We start from the raw sequence: 15,473 nt of genomic DNA on the forward strand, positions 1-15,473 counted from the left end.
ACCCTCAGCCCCTTATTGCAAAAAGGAAACAATAGTTTGTTCTTAGATTTGGGTAAATCATGACTCAGGAGTTAATGTGTGGTTCTTATTTTGTTTCTTCTTTCCAAGTTGAAGATTTGATATCATGTTGGATAATCTTGGGTCTTATATTTTTGTTGTAATCTGTTGCCTTATGCTGCTGGCTAGTGTTGTTATTATTATGTTATTATCATTATGTTGCTTGCTTGCTAAAACAATAATAAACAAAGTGTGGAAACAAAACAAAAGAAAATATCCAAGTTAGCCTTCCCTGACGGAGTGCTCTCTAGATGTTTTGGACTACAACTCCCAGCATTCATAGAATCATAGAATAATAGAGTTGGAAGGGGCCTATAAGACCATCAAGTCCAACCCCCTGCTCAGTGCAGCCATTCCTAACCATTGGCCATTTTTGCTGGGGCTTATGGGAGTCAAAGTTCAAAACATCCTGATGGCTTCACTGGATCCTCTGCATGTTTACCTGGATGTAAAGCCACACTATGTTACCAGTAAGTGTGAATGGCATCACATCTTAAAAATAAAGCTAACTTATCTATCTATAGATAGCCAGTGCAATGTTGTGGCTAGAGTGTCAGTCTGGGATATCCGGGTTCTAGTCCCCACTTGGCCATGGAAGCTCAATAGTAGACTTTGGGCCAGTCACAGACTCTCAGCCCAACCTGCCTCACTTATACTTAGGCCATTCGTGCATCTAGCTCTATATCACCTACATTTGGGGTTTCCAAAGTTAGGGTGACCATATAGAAAGGAGGACATGGCTCCTGTATCTTTAACAGTTGTATAGAAAAGGGAATTTCAGCAGGTGCCATCTGTATGCATGCAGCACCTGGCAAAATTCCCCTCTTCATCACAACAGTGAAAGTTGCAGGAGCCTTGCCCTCTTTTGTAGCTGGTCACTCTAGTATAGCTCCTGTATCTTTAGCTGCTGTGATGAAGAGGGAATTTCACCAGGTGCTGCACGCATACAAATGCTACTTGCTGAGTTTCCTTTTACTCCAGCAACACCTTTATTTCCAAGAATGCCTCTGAGCCCTACATGAGCCCCAGCTGGGAAAATAAAAAATGGCGAGTGACTGCAGTTCAGTGCTTTGTTTGGAAGCATATCCAGACATCCTGAAAAAAAGAAAAAGATTAGCCAGGGGTTGGTTAGAATGGGTTAGAGTGGAGGGGATATTTGCGGTGTGCATGTTTTTCCTCTGTGTTAACTGGTTGGTTGGTTTTGACATTGTCTGTGGGTATGTTTTCCCTTTGTGCAGTTTGTGTTTGCAATTCTCTGAGTATCACCAGTTGGATTTCAATGAAATGGGTATTTTTGCTCAGCTTTGTGGGGCCAAACATATGATTTGGCATTTGGGGTTCGCACAGAGGGCAGTGATGTTATTGCTACTGTAATGCCGGTTTAATTAATACCCAATAAATATGCCTCGTTCTTCAGTTCCTAAGAAGAGAAGATCAAATCCCCAGCCTGTTTCCCGACAGATCTGGCGCCGAAGCGATGAACTTTGGGACATGTACCCCACTGCTGCGAACCCCCGGCTAAATCAGTATACCTGTGAATAAATGCAAATATCACATCTCATTCAAAAGAAGCCAACCCCCATTTAAGCCAAACTTCCTAAAATGTCTCACCACGCAGAGAGGTGGGGCATGCGTGCAGGTCAGGATGTGATCGTGCTTCATACCTTTTCAGAGAATAGTATTTGGACCTGCAAAACTAGAAATAAAAATCTGATGGTTGCCTTTTTCTCCCCTCTTTAAAAAATAAAATAAAAATAAAAGAATTTGAAGCAAAGGAGCCGCTTCATCCTGACCATCCTGACCATGATGAAGAGAAGCGGAAGTCTGTGCTGGATGAGAAAGAGGAACTTGATCTTACCCTTCAGGTAAAACCCAATCCAGACTGGAGCACCTTGAACTGTGTCTGTTCTTGTGTTAGGGATAGCAGAATCAAATGTCTACCCAGTGCTGCTGAACAGATTTTAAAGATTTTATTTTAAATGTAGCGCCGATGTGCCGATGTTTCCAGTCAGTGGAAAGGCTGCAACAGCTTTCCTCAACTGGGCATCTTTCAGATGTATTGGACTACAACTCCCATCATTCTTGCTCAGCCTGTCCTGCACACCTGGAGGGGTGCCCGGTTGTGGGAGGCTGGGTTATAACTTTTTCGTTTGGTGGGGAAAGTGAGTAAAAAGGGTCGTGGAAGGTATATGCTGAAGGTTTTTCAACATTATGCATGGGGGTGGAGAAAGTGAATAACACTCAGCCTTTCCCTACCATGGGTCTCTCAGATGTGGTTGGATAAGAGTCCCCATCATTCCCAGCCAGAACCTCAGTGGCTGGGGATGATGGAAGTTGCAGTCCAACCAGACCTGGGGATCCAAGGTCAAAAAAAAGGCTGAGACAGAGGGCAATTTCTGCCCCTCTCACTGCAAGAATTCAATGTCCCCTACCCCGTATTTTGTCTTCACAATGACCTTGTAAGGTTGGTTAGTGACTAGCCAAAGGTTACCCAGTGAATTTCATTGCTAAGTGATGATTTGAATTTGGGTCTCCTTCTATTTCCAACACTGTCCACTACACTACATGGAGTCCACATTATGTGTGTTTCTTTTTGGATCCCTTTGTTAATCTTTGTTTGTAGGGTATCATCTCATTCCTCTTTATTTTATGCAGACTCCTTTGACCGCAGAATCCACGCCACCTTTGAGTGGGGAGCAGAGCAAGTCACCCAGCATTGAGGAATTGGCGTCTCAAAAGACCCCTTCTCTCCTTTTCCTGCCGCTGACTCCTGAGCTGCCTGATCTAAAAACATGTAAGTCAGAGGGCAGCTTGCTGTCTCTAAGTAGAGCTGTCTCTAAGTAGAACTGTCCTATTTCAAGAGAGTAAAGAACTAAAACCAATCACACTTCTGTATCAAAGCAGCAGCTGTGCATGCTGAGAGAACCCCTTTCCTCTGGGAGGTTCCCCATGGCTCACTCTGGCAAACCCCTGGATTTCCGGGCCACAGACATCCCTAGTTACAGCAGGAACGTGTGACGATTTCATTTCATTTCACAGATCACTCGAAAATGACCCCTTTGCAGTCCTGTACGCGGACACCAACGGGAGCGCAATTTCCTGAACTTGCGTTCACAAAATGCAGACTTGAAAAATGGCAGTGTTCTTCAAAATGCACAACTTTTCCCATTAGAACGAACCCCAAAACAGGTTCACAAAGGAGAACGGGAGCGAGCCCGACCGAGCTTTGGAGCTCCAGCGTCTCTTGTTCTCTCATCCTTAAGTGCCAGCTCCCAGCTCCCTTGGGCAGCAGTTGTGGGGCCCTGCATTTTAATCACCCACAATGCCTCAGAATGATGCTGCATCAGGGCATTGCGGACAATTGAAATAGCAGGGCGGTTTGGCTTCTCCTGGCCCAGATCACAGCGCTGCTGCCTTCCGCCATAAACAGATGAAAGATGTAATGGCATCTAAAACATGCTTTTCAAAATGACAGCCACCTGTCGGCATGCTATCTGCAGTCTGTCTGGCAGGGGCGTTTGCTCTCAGCTTTCAGAAAGGTCAGGTCACCCTTCCCATTACCTTTTAGCTCTCATTCTTCATTGACTTTCTTCACAATATCCTGCTTCATGAAGCTTCTGTTTTAATTTCCTGTTTCCGTTCCTTTTGTTTTGGGTGCTCTTCCCTACTGTGAAAGACCATTGCTGTAGTACTTTATGGGCAAGTCATGCGTAGTGTCCCAGTAAATCCACCTGATTTTAAAGAATTATACCACAGTTCAATCTGTCCCAGAGCTTCAGTAGAGAGGAATTTTATTTGTAACAAAAATGGAAATGAAGGTCATAAAATGAAGGATTTTTGACTGTGGTACTTCAAATGTGACATTTCCTTGGGCTGATTCACACAAAATGGCTCTTGTGGTTCTTCCTCTCCTTGCAGACTCCGGTCTCTTGCTCACTCAGGGCAGGTGTCAGCAACCAGCATCTTTGCATTTTGATTACCCACAATGCCCCAGCGTGATGCTGTGCCAGGGCATTATGGCTAATTAAAATGTCAGGCAATTTGCGGCCTGCTGACACAGATCACTGCTGCCCACTGTTATGAGCAGGTAAGGCTTCCAGGGTCCTACTGATGCAGGAGGGGAACTACCAGAAGGCACTTTGATGGCAGGGCGAGGGCACTACTCAAACCTGGAGGCAGCCCTGCTGTTACTTCATGATTTGGACAAACCATAATTTGCCATGGCATCCAAACTGGGCAAGTCATGGTTATTGCAAACCATTTATTTATTTATTACATTTATATACTGCGCTGTAGCCGAAGCTCTCTGGGCGGTTTACAAAAGTTAAAACAGTGAACATTAAAAACAAATATACAAAAATTTAAAAGCATAGAAACAGCAATATCTTTTAAAACAACTATTCTGGGGTCAATGAAAAAACTCACCCTATTTTGTTAACTGCCTGGGAGAAAAGTCTTAACTTGGGGCTGAAAAGATAACAATGTTGGCGCCAGGCGAGCCTCGTCCGGGAGATCATTCCATAATTGGGGGGCCACCACTGAAAAGGCCTTCTCCCTTGTTGCCATCCTCCGAGCTTCCTTTGGAGTAGGGATTTGCCTCCAAACTGGAGTTGGAAACCACAGTTTGAAGTGGGCTTCGTTCTGGTTTGGAGATGTTATACCAAACGATGGGTTTGCTCAAGCCAGGGAGTGAGGAAGGAGATTGATTGGCATGTGCTGAAGGAGCACAGACAAGAAGCAGGAAGCCTCTGAGTCTGAAGCCCGCTCATAATGATTTGTCCATGATGTGTGAACAGAACCAAGATTAAAATATGCAGATGAAGCCCACTGACAAAGGCATTATCGTCCAGGTTCTCCACGAGAATTCTTAGAAAACTACATCTTTCCGGAGCTTCTGCCAGGGATGGCGGAACTGTTACATCAGGCTAAGAAGGAAAAATGTTTTGAGGTTAGTTTTTAATGTTTCATTTGTTTTCTGTGATGCATTTCTTTATTTGAGATAGTTACTGTATATCCTGCCTACTTAACTGCAGTTCTTTTAAACATAGCATATTTAAAATGCAATCACAAGACAATCAGGATGTTAAGAGTCCCTTACTGGATGGAGCTTCCATACCCAGCTTGTTGCTGATGTCACTCAGAGCTTGTGGCTCATGGTGGAGGAAGCAAGAGGCACAGGGGCTGTGGGAGGAAGGGGTTCATAATCTGTGTCACCCCACTCCTTGGGTGTTCCAGTTGCCACTCTGTTGCTGAATCTATGCGGGCAAGTGTCCGATGAAGTATCCCCAGTGTGGAAATATCTACCAAAGTCATAGTAAAATAACATCCTTTAATCTTTCAAGAAAATGGTGATGGATGGATGGATGGATAGATAGATATTCAGACAGATAAATAAATAGATAAGAAGATGACAAACCAAAAGTTAACTATTCAAGGCCCTGCGCTGCCCCAATGTTGGTGAGGGCTTCACATTACTGGGCACTGCTATAGCTTGGGGTGTAGGATCTTAAGCAAGAGTTTGAGTGGATCACGTTTTGCAGGGAAACCCAATCGGAAGAAATGAGCACCACAGAAAGCTCAAAGTGGGGCTGAAAACCAGACAAGGCCATTATGCATATTGCTCCTTCAAGGAGTAGAGCAAGACTGAGCCGTAAAGAAGAGTTCGGCTGCATTTAGGTTAGTTGGCCCCACCTTCGCACTGACCGAGCGCTTATGTTCTCTTAAATGGGTCTAGTCTATTTTAGCAGACTCAAGCTGGGACGATATGGTTGTGGCTGTGACAGCAATGAGTCTGAGGACAGCAATGCAACTTCCTCTAGATCCTGGATAGCTGAATCCTGTGATGTTTCTTGGGAACTGGGTTCTGGGGAGGTGGATGCTTCATGAGATCTTTCCATGACCAAATCCTCCCCATGTCTCATTAACTCTAGATCCTTTTCAGAGCACAAGAGGTCGGGGTCTTCTAGGAATGAGGGTTTGGCGTGGAGGTTCATGAGATCTTGCTCTCCTCCAGCAAAGCCGTCTTTATGACCTTGGGATCTTGGGTTCAGAGATCAGAAGCTGTGCTTCCAGTTCCCCATTTGGAATATGGTTTGGACACTTAATATTTTAAGTCTGGATCTGCCTGGATCTTGGCCAGTTGAGTAATCTGAGAAGGGCACACACATCTGTAGTGTTCTTCCTTGCATACCTCATTAGTGGGTTGAAATTATAGATCCCCACAGGTTTAATTATGGGTTTTACAGCAGCTAACGTTATTAAGTCTTCATTTCTATTGTATTCCTTCTTTGTTTTCTGACTGGCTTATCATAGTTAAGATGTAGCTATTAATGGAAGGTTAAGCTCCAACGCCCCCCCTTTTTTTTAAAAAAATAAAGCGACGGCACACATTTTTCAAGCAAAATAACTTGAGCATTGGGGGGCCTTTGCATTCAAAATGCATTTCAAAATGACACATGCAATTTAATAATGAATATTGAAGCCTAAGTTCCCAGTTGCGTATGTTTTGCAAAATTGATCTCTGTTGCATTACGTAGGAATAGAAAATGCCCTCTTATGATCATGCAACGGACTTCTGCTTGTTGTTTATTTTGTTTTAAGACACTCCTATCTTGCCTGCCCATTTTGACAGTCTTTAAGGGGGCTAATGAAAATGAAGTTCAAAAACACACATCAAACCAGCTAGTCACAAGAAAAGATGTTCACAAAAGAACAGCTGCAAGCAAGAGAAGGAAATACACACACACACACACTCTAAAATAAGATCAGCAGGACAAAGAATGAGCATAGCAGCTTCAAAACAGTTCACTCAATATAACCCCCAAAATCTTCCTAATCAAAAGGATCTTAATAAGGCAGCGAGAAACAAGTAGTAACGGGAGCAGGTACTACATCATCATCATCATCATCATCATCATCATCATCATCATCAATATCCCGCCCTTTTCCCAGTACTGGGACTCCAGGCAGTTTACAAAATTAAAACATGTACAATTAAAACATATAAATATAAATTTACGAAAGTTAAAATAGAATTAAACCTACAGTAAAATTAAAAACATGTTAAATTTTTTAAAAACAGTAACAGGTCAAAAAGAGGGAAGAGAGTACCAGTGCTTGGGTGCAATGACCAAAAAGGCCCTGTCCCATGTTCTCGTCCCATCTGAGTGAAGCCATACCTCACTTGGCACCCCAAGGCGCACAACCTACCAAGGTGCACCCCTATAGGATCCCAAGGGAGGAGTCTCTCCACTCCATTCCTCTGAGAGGGCTTGCCCCATAGCAGTGGGGAGGAATCAGCAGCATAACACTGGCACTTTGACTAGCCCCCACAAGGCTTCAAACTGTGTTTTTGACAAAATCCTGTTCTGGTTAGAGGAGTCTGCCACCTAGTGACTGAAGATGCTACTGCAGGCTTCAAACTCACAAAGACATTTAAATTAGTTAAAATTAAGTAATGCTTTTTAAAAACCAAATAACCCCAAAGTACAGATTCCTAGCTTCCTCTTAGTATGCATGCTAGGTTTCGTGGTCCTGGAGCTATGGTGCTGACAAATGGATAGACAGGCATCCTCTTTCAGAATTATAGATGGTCCAGCGCCTAGGGGCAAATGACTCATCCCATGGTGTGTCCTTGAGTGCAAGATTTTTTCTTTCATGATTGAAGTCACGTGTGGCTTAGCCCTGGGTGGAGTTGCCTTAGCAAATGATCCCCCCTGCCCAAGACGACTTTGCCAATCATGACAACTATGGAAAACCTGTAAAAATCTGTAAAATCTTAAACACCCCCCCCACCCACCCCCGTTGCCCCTAAGAACTGAGAAGAACATCAAACCAGAAATGTCGCACATCAGCTGTGGGATTTCGGAAAGGCAAATGATGCTATATAGTACATTAGCTCTCCCACCCTAAGCGTATTTTCCCTGAAGTCATTCCTATTGATTTTGATGGCGTTAACGTTCAATTAAATTAAGTGCGCGTGGGCTTGCAGCCTCACTTAAATGTCCAGTTTATGGTTCAGTTATAACGTGTATGCGAAAAAGTGCCTTCCCTTCAAGGATCTGCAGGGATCCATCACTGCCAGAGGGTGCAGGGAGAGAGAACACTACTTGTTGGGGGGTGTTTTCCCCTCCATGACACCCCCACTGATGCCGCATATGAATAACGCGCTCCCAAAAATGTTGCACTGCCTTCTCCAAACCCTAGTGCCCTCCAGGCAGGTGGGACTACAACTCCCACCATCCCAATCCTGCATGGGTAAGGCTGGGAGTTGTGATCAGCCAACCCTACCGTTAATCAGAGTGAAGCACCTGATGGTGGGTTTCATTGTTAGCGATTTATATTTCAATATGCTAAATGTTCACACAACATGATAGCCTACTCTCAAGGTTGAGTGTGGGATGTGGGTTATTGTGTTGCCTGAACCCAGCCAAACTAACGGATCATAGTTTGCTAATCACGAACAAGCCATGAAGAGAACCCATGGTTTGTTGTTGGGTTGGGAACTGTGGGTTGTTCGTGGTTAACAAACCAAGATTTGTTAGCGGGGCTGGGTTCAGACAACACAACAACCCACGGTTCAGCAACAATCCACACTCAATCCATATTCAAACTTGAGTGTGGATTATCATGTTGTGTGAACTCAGCCAATGCCTCGTTCACACATAACTAAGCCATGATGTGGTTTGTTGAAATCTGGCTTGTCATTGTGTATGAACTCATCTGTGGAAACAAACCATGCTATAAACCACAAATAGAAACCATGTTTTATTTTTGGATTACAAAGTCTGGCTTGTTTAAATCATGGCTTGTCATGATGTCTGAACTCAGAAACATGGCTTATCTCTGACTTGTTTGTGCTGCCATTCGCCCTAAAATAGAGGCACCCAACAAGAGCAGCCTGAAAACGAAAGCACTCTGAAGGCGGGCAAAATGGGCAGGAAAGCAACAAACCAGAAATAGGGAGAATAAGCCATGATTTGTTTGCTCATCTGAAAGGCAATTCATGGCTAAAACAACAAGCTATGATTAACACAAATCGTGGCTTAGCGTTATGTATAAATGCAACCATGATCTGACCTGGTATGAAGCAGCTTCCTACATTCCCTAAATTACAGCTGGGAACTAGGGTGAGAGAATAGAAGATGGAGCAAATAACTGAAACCAGTCCAAACATTTCCCCCAAATAACTGAAACCAGTCCAAACATTTTTCCCAAATAACTGAAACCGGTCCAAACATTTTTCCCAAATAACTGAAACCAGTCCAAACATTTTCCCATTACATGATGTTTTGTTGACCTTTTCCTTCCCCTGTGCATGATCTGCAGTCTGCCACATGTGAGTCATTTTCTGCTAAATCTGCTAAATATTTTGAGAGTTAAAAGTACAGTTTGCAAAGGGAAGGAAAACAGAATTGTGACTGCTAATGACCTTTTTACATTTTCATTTTTGGATGAAGAGCAATTCATCAAGATATTAGCATAATTTTTGCACTGCATTGTCTCCCCAGGCATAAAACGAATGCAACGAAGAATGGGAAACAATTCTCATTGTGAAAATAGTTTGAAACACATCTGCTGGTTAACAATACACATTGTACAGAAGTTTCCTGTGCATATCCGGATTTGTTCCGTATAATGCAGCTGTGCCAAAGGCAGGGTGTGCTTTTTTCTGAGTGAGAGCCTTTTGATGGTTCCTGAAACATATATGGGGTTTCTTTGATTCCTAGTGGGTGATTCCATGGGATTGATAGGAGTTACACCATTGAACAAACCAGCCAGTACAATAGTGTATTCGATTCATACAGGCGAGACCTGGATTCAAATTCCCATTCATGCATAAAGCTCAGCAGACAGGCGGCTGTGCTACTTTATCTTTGCCATGAGTGATTTTCCTTCCTGTTTAAATTGGACTTGAAATCATGGGAGTTCTGTGCTTAGAACTTCCAACCTTTCCCTTTATTTTGTGATGTTCAGGTGTGAGTGCCGTCGCTTATGTAATCAAAACAGCGCCGATCATGCACAACATGACTGAGGTGTGAGCAGGCGGGCGTGGGGTGAGGTGGGAGGTAGGGATATATAGTTTTTGTAAAATCCGTTCCGTCTGCATTTTGCGTATTGTCAGGTGCGTTTCGTTCCATTGTCTATTCATTGGCGGAATTCGATTTTTGTCAATTTCCTGAATTTGTGCAAATTCACATTTGCGCAAATTTGTAGATGTAAAAAACCACGTTCTCTCCCAAATAAGCAAATCCCCCCCACAATATGCAACCCTCCCAATTGTGCATTTCCACACTTGAGCCTATGGGGGAAATCTGCATTATTGGCCAGTGGTTGTTTTTATTTGATGTGTTTTTCTACGAGTAAATTTGTGTAAAATTCCTGCAAGTAAAAAAAAAAGATCCACAAGTCTGCAGAATCCATGCGACCCAGAAAAAGCCTGTGCGTGGTGGAATCTGTGGCTCATTTGATTCCGTTGCGGAGTTCTCCAACGTCCTTAGCTTGAGGTTTACAGAAGTATTATGACTATTATTCTTTTTTTGAAGAAAGAGCAAACTTTAGGTGCGAAACAGCACATGCTGGCACTTTCTCTTGCAATTGTTCAGTTTGAATTGTGGGGAGAAGTGGGGAGAGAGGCAGAGAGGAAAGCTTTTAAGTGTCTAGATTATTCCTTTGGCTTAAAATAGCCACGGTATTAAAAGACTTTGTGAGATTTTGCTCACTGGCTATTGCGTAATCCAATGGGAAACTCTCCCGTAGAAACCTGACGGTGGAAGAGCACAGAGACTAGTGTCCTTTTTATGGCTGACTTGGCGGTCCAGATTAAAGCCTAAAGCTTCTTTGCCCCCAGTCAAGGAAACAGCGAACTTGATGAGGATCACAGCTGGGAGAGGCTTTAACCTCATCCCTCCTTCAAGCGATCCTGCTCAAGTGTATGTGTGTATGCATGCCTGACAGTGTGTGACTGCAGTCCTGTCCTGTCCTGTGCAAATGGTAAATGAGGCTTTTCAGGGCTACTGTGCCTTTAATTAAAAACCCTCCTTGCGGTTTCTCTCCACCCTTATTCCCTATTCTGTATTTTCTTTTAATTAGCTAGTTTCTGTTCCCTGCTTAGAAGGGGTGCTTTAATTATTAGTTTCCTTTAATTAAGTCTGTTTCTTCTTTTCACTATGAAATGAAGGTGGGAGAGAGAGAGAGAGAGAGAGAGAGAGAGAGAGAGAGAGAGAGAATGAATAAAAAGAAACCAGAAATTAAGTCACTGCCATGGTGTGTGTGTGTGTAAAATAGAAAGTGAACTATCACTAATTACTCAAACACACTGAAAAGGAAGAAATAAAAGAGGCAGATTTTGAAAGAAGGAAGCTTTTAATTAATATTACAGGACGTCTTTGCTGAATGGGAATTTCTTGTGAGCAAACAGTATAGAACGATCTTGGCTATGGGACAGGCATTGCTAGATAAATACTTATAGCAAAGTCAGGGCAGTATCCAGTGGTAGTTCTATGTAAGCTAGGCCCATTCACTTCAGTGGGTCTACTCTGTAAAGGTGTACCATTGGATACTGCCATCATTCTCTGACTGCTGATCCTTACCTAGATAAACCTGTTCAATCTACACAGGAGGTATCAGCAGATTTGGGAAAGCCGTCAGTTTTACTGCCAAACCACTCATTGGAGGAAAGGTGGAATGAAGAAATGAAATAATAGTATAGATTTCTAGGGCTGTTCTTTTGAAATTTGTTTCATATGGATGCCATCTTTTGTCTTTTAGAGAAAAAGAACAAAATTTATTGCCCTCGATTTCCTCACCGAATGGTTATACAAGTAAGTTACTTATTGCTTTCAAGATGGGATATTCGTAATTATTCTTTTGTTTTGTTTGCACATAATGGAGACAAATGTGTATGATTTTCATTTCTAATTCTATCTTTTTAAACACAACTTTTCAGCCATAACCCAAAGAGGAAAGATGAGCCGTTTGTAGAGTTCTTTGAGATCCCTTTCGTGAAGGATTGGTTAAAGGACCAGTAAGTCAATCAATCAATTTTTCAATTCATTCTAAATACCTGAGAATAAAACATATATGTCAGTTTAACTTACAGAAGTAGAATTCAAAAACATAGATCAAATATCTCCATTAATACAGAAAACCTACATTTAATTAGATAAAAGTTTAGCTCATATCCTCATTGCTCTTGGCCAAAAAAGTAGACACAGTTCTGCGATAAACTCATTTATATTAGAGAAAAAAAGAACATAATATACAGATGATCTTCCAGGATACAAAGTGAAGAATCAGTAAGTATTGTTTGGGATTCAAAAAGAGTTTTCCCCTTCTCCTTCCTCCTGTCCCGCAAATGTCGATGAAACGCAGTAAATGGTTCCCTTTCAATTTCCTTTATGTGTGTAACAAAGACTCTCTGACATGCATGTTAATTTGGTAGCCACCTTGTTCCCAGGCATTTTGTCCTAGGTTAATTCGCACCGAAATTGGAACGGAGACTGCTAAACAATTTGTTATTCTGAAGAACAGGGGATTTTTATTTTTTAAAAAACGGCCTGCTGATTATGAATCCCTTTATGGTAATGAACAAATATTGTTTACTAACACAACCGTTTAAAAACTCAGCCTTTGCGGGATTGCGCTGCTAAGACATTGTTTCTGCCAAGCACAAGTGAATGTATTTCAAAATGGCAAATACGGGCGATAACACGTGTGAATCGTACCATAACATGTATCCAGAGCTGTTACACACACTGCTGTTTTATTCGGGGGATATGCCATCCTGCAATCCTGTTATCGCTGCAGTTCGATCCAGAGACTAACCGTCCACATGTACAGAAATGAGTAGCTTGTGTGCACCCTTCTGGGCGTGCAGTTTCCCCGCGGCTTATCGAAGAAATGGGATCACGTTCCCAGGCGGTCGTGGTACTTTTTTAAGATCGTGACACCATCCTCCATGGGGCACAGAGTGTAGAATGCAGCCGGAAATGGGCTGAACACACGCATCCTTCGAGGATGCTTCGGAAGCGTTGAGTGGGTGAGGAGTGTGGTATAATATTTAGCTACGCTTGTTGAGATTCACCTGCAGCATGGCAAAGAGAATGAAAGGAAATAGCCCGCATTTCTGCATTTGTGTGGTTTCCTGTGCCATCTGCCCACGGCCAGCTGGTACATGGGCATTTGACTAGGGTTACGAGAGCTCTTCAGTGTGTTTGTATCTTGAAATTCCCTCTTGTTTGGCTTCTTGTCCCCTGCTCTAGTCCTTTGAATTTTCAAAGCGTTTAACTCTGTCTCTGTTTGTCTGTTCATCCGTCCACCTATCCATCCTGCAGGAGCTGATATGCGCTCCTTTGTCCTTCTAACAAATTGCAGAATAGCAGGTTGCTTTTTTTGCAGGCAAACATGTATGCAGAGCAACATTCTGCCCCTCCCTTTCTGCTTTTCATATTCTAATCGACCCAAGTCTGCTAGTCTCAGCTGCCTTTACAGTTGACATGACTGTCAGTTCTCAGCTGGCCTATAGGGCTAATTTTGCACGGGTGACTGGCTTCTCTCTCTCTCTCTTTCCACAAAGCGCTGTGCTTCTGCAGGCTTTTCAACGTTTCAGCGGTCTGCCCTTACCCCAGCGTGCGCCATAAGCATTTGTTTTCAACTCTCCTCTTGGTTCCAATGACGTGTCTCCCATGGAGGACAGGGGTGCTGTTGGTCTTTGGACAAAGCTGTTCTCCTCCATACTGTTGAAGCGAAACGGGTGCCGTTCGAGAAAGCAGGTGGATCAGTTTTAAAGCAGGCCTGGGCATTCTTGGACTGTCCTGTGTCTGTGGATCGTGGCTGAACACCCACATGCAGTTAAACAGTTTTAGATTCTGGACTTCATGGTTTTATGCCCCTCCCTCCTCTTTAGATGGTAACATGTATGACTTCATCTACCTAAACGGATGTGTTGCATTGGGGGCCCCTTCTGCTAATTCTGCTGTGTGGGGCCCTGAACTTCTGCCCCAAAGTCCTACCCCGCAGTGCCCCAGTGTCCCATCAAATGTACTTTTAAGAAACATGGAGGCTACCAACATCTGCCAAGAATGTTGAACTGAGACGGGACCGCTGGGCAGAGTGAAGGGGAGGCCTTCAGGCCTATGTTACTGAAGAGAGGCCAACTTGGTCACAGTGGTACAGGCACTAGTAACCCCAAGACTGGATTACTCCGTTGGACTCTATGTGGGGCTGCCCTTAAAGCTGCTCCAGAAGCTGGCGCTCGTGCAGAATGCAGCAGCAAGAATGTTGTCAGGAGCTGCCTCTTTTCAGCATGCAACTGTAGTTTCTGGTGCCTCCTGAAAACTAGGGCTTATGTGCCGTCCTGGGCCAATGGACTCCTGGTCAACCTTGCGTCTGGCTTTCCTGAGTGTGCCCAGCTTTCCTGTGAGTGTGGCGGGCTTTCAGGAACCTGCAAAGTCTGACCTGCTTTGGGGGACCTCGCTTCAGCTTTGGTCCCGAAGCGAGGTGGCCAAGCCCCGAAGCACCACGAATCATACGTGGCCATTTCAGAGGCTCTGAAATGGCCTCCGAGGAGAATTGGGGGAGGCTGTGCACAGCCCTACCGAAAATATGTTTATTCCAGGAAGCCTTCCTTGACTAACCAGCCACGCTTCTTATAGGTACTCTGTTTAAAAATAATAATAATAATATGGAGTTTTATTTCTTTTATCCTTTTATCTTTTAAAAGGTTTAAACGCCCCTCTTAAGGCTTAGTTACTGGCAGTAAGAGCTTCAGCCTAAAATATGCTGGTGTTTTTCATATTTGCCCCTGCCCCTTTTTACTTTGACCCCGCCCACCACTGGAATGCAGTCCCCCGAGAGCTTCTCTGACATTGAATTCCACCCTCAGGCTGGAAGAGGTTCTGCATTCCTGATATAGATGACGGAGCAAATTTATTTCTGTTGGGCCAAAGCAGTAGGACCCGAATCAGCAGGTTCAAGTGACAACGAAGGGGGATTTTGACTAAATGTTAGGATGAGCTTCCCAGAACCAAGAGATGTTCGGCAGCAACTCAGCCAGTCTTGCAGGGCAGCGGGCTGTCCTTCGTGAAAGGTTTTGAAACAGATCATTATATTATCATCATTATTATCATTATCATCATTATCATTATATCAGTATAGCAGCAGATTCCCTACGTCAGCACGGGGTTGGGCTAGATGACCTTTGAGGTCCCTTCCAACGCTGTGATTCTACTTATTTTCAAAAGGTACCCCATTTACATTCCACGATGATCAAATCATACTGGACAACTTTCAGACCTATTAGGTGGCTTCTGTTTTGAGCCTGGCTGCGCTGCAATCATTTCCCACTCTTTTGGGATCTCCCACCACAACACATCTGACCACGGGGCCCACAAGAGCAGCAGAGAAAGTGTGGGTGT

The 15,473-nt window shown here is 43.6% G+C and overlaps 1 protein-coding gene across 1 annotated transcript in view; it reads left to right on the top strand.

Moving 5' to 3' along the window:
* Positions 1-15,473, top strand: part of IQCK (IQ motif containing K) — a 37,699-nt gene that overhangs the window by 2,166 nt on the left and 20,060 nt on the right. The window contains exons 2-6 of the mRNA XM_063143529.1: positions 1,819-1,922; positions 2,713-2,851; positions 4,908-5,005; positions 11,827-11,879; positions 12,005-12,082. Coding sequence (XP_062999599.1) covers positions 1,819-1,922; positions 2,713-2,851; positions 4,908-5,005; positions 11,827-11,879; positions 12,005-12,082 — 472 coding nt within the window. The remainder of the gene's footprint in view (positions 1-1,818; positions 1,923-2,712; positions 2,852-4,907; positions 5,006-11,826; positions 11,880-12,004; positions 12,083-15,473) is intronic.

The sequence above is a fragment of the Elgaria multicarinata genome, chromosome 17, assembly GCF_023053635.1.
Source record: "Elgaria multicarinata webbii isolate HBS135686 ecotype San Diego chromosome 17, rElgMul1.1.pri, whole genome shotgun sequence".
Lineage (NCBI taxonomy): Eukaryota > Metazoa > Chordata > Lepidosauria > Squamata > Anguidae > Elgaria > Elgaria multicarinata.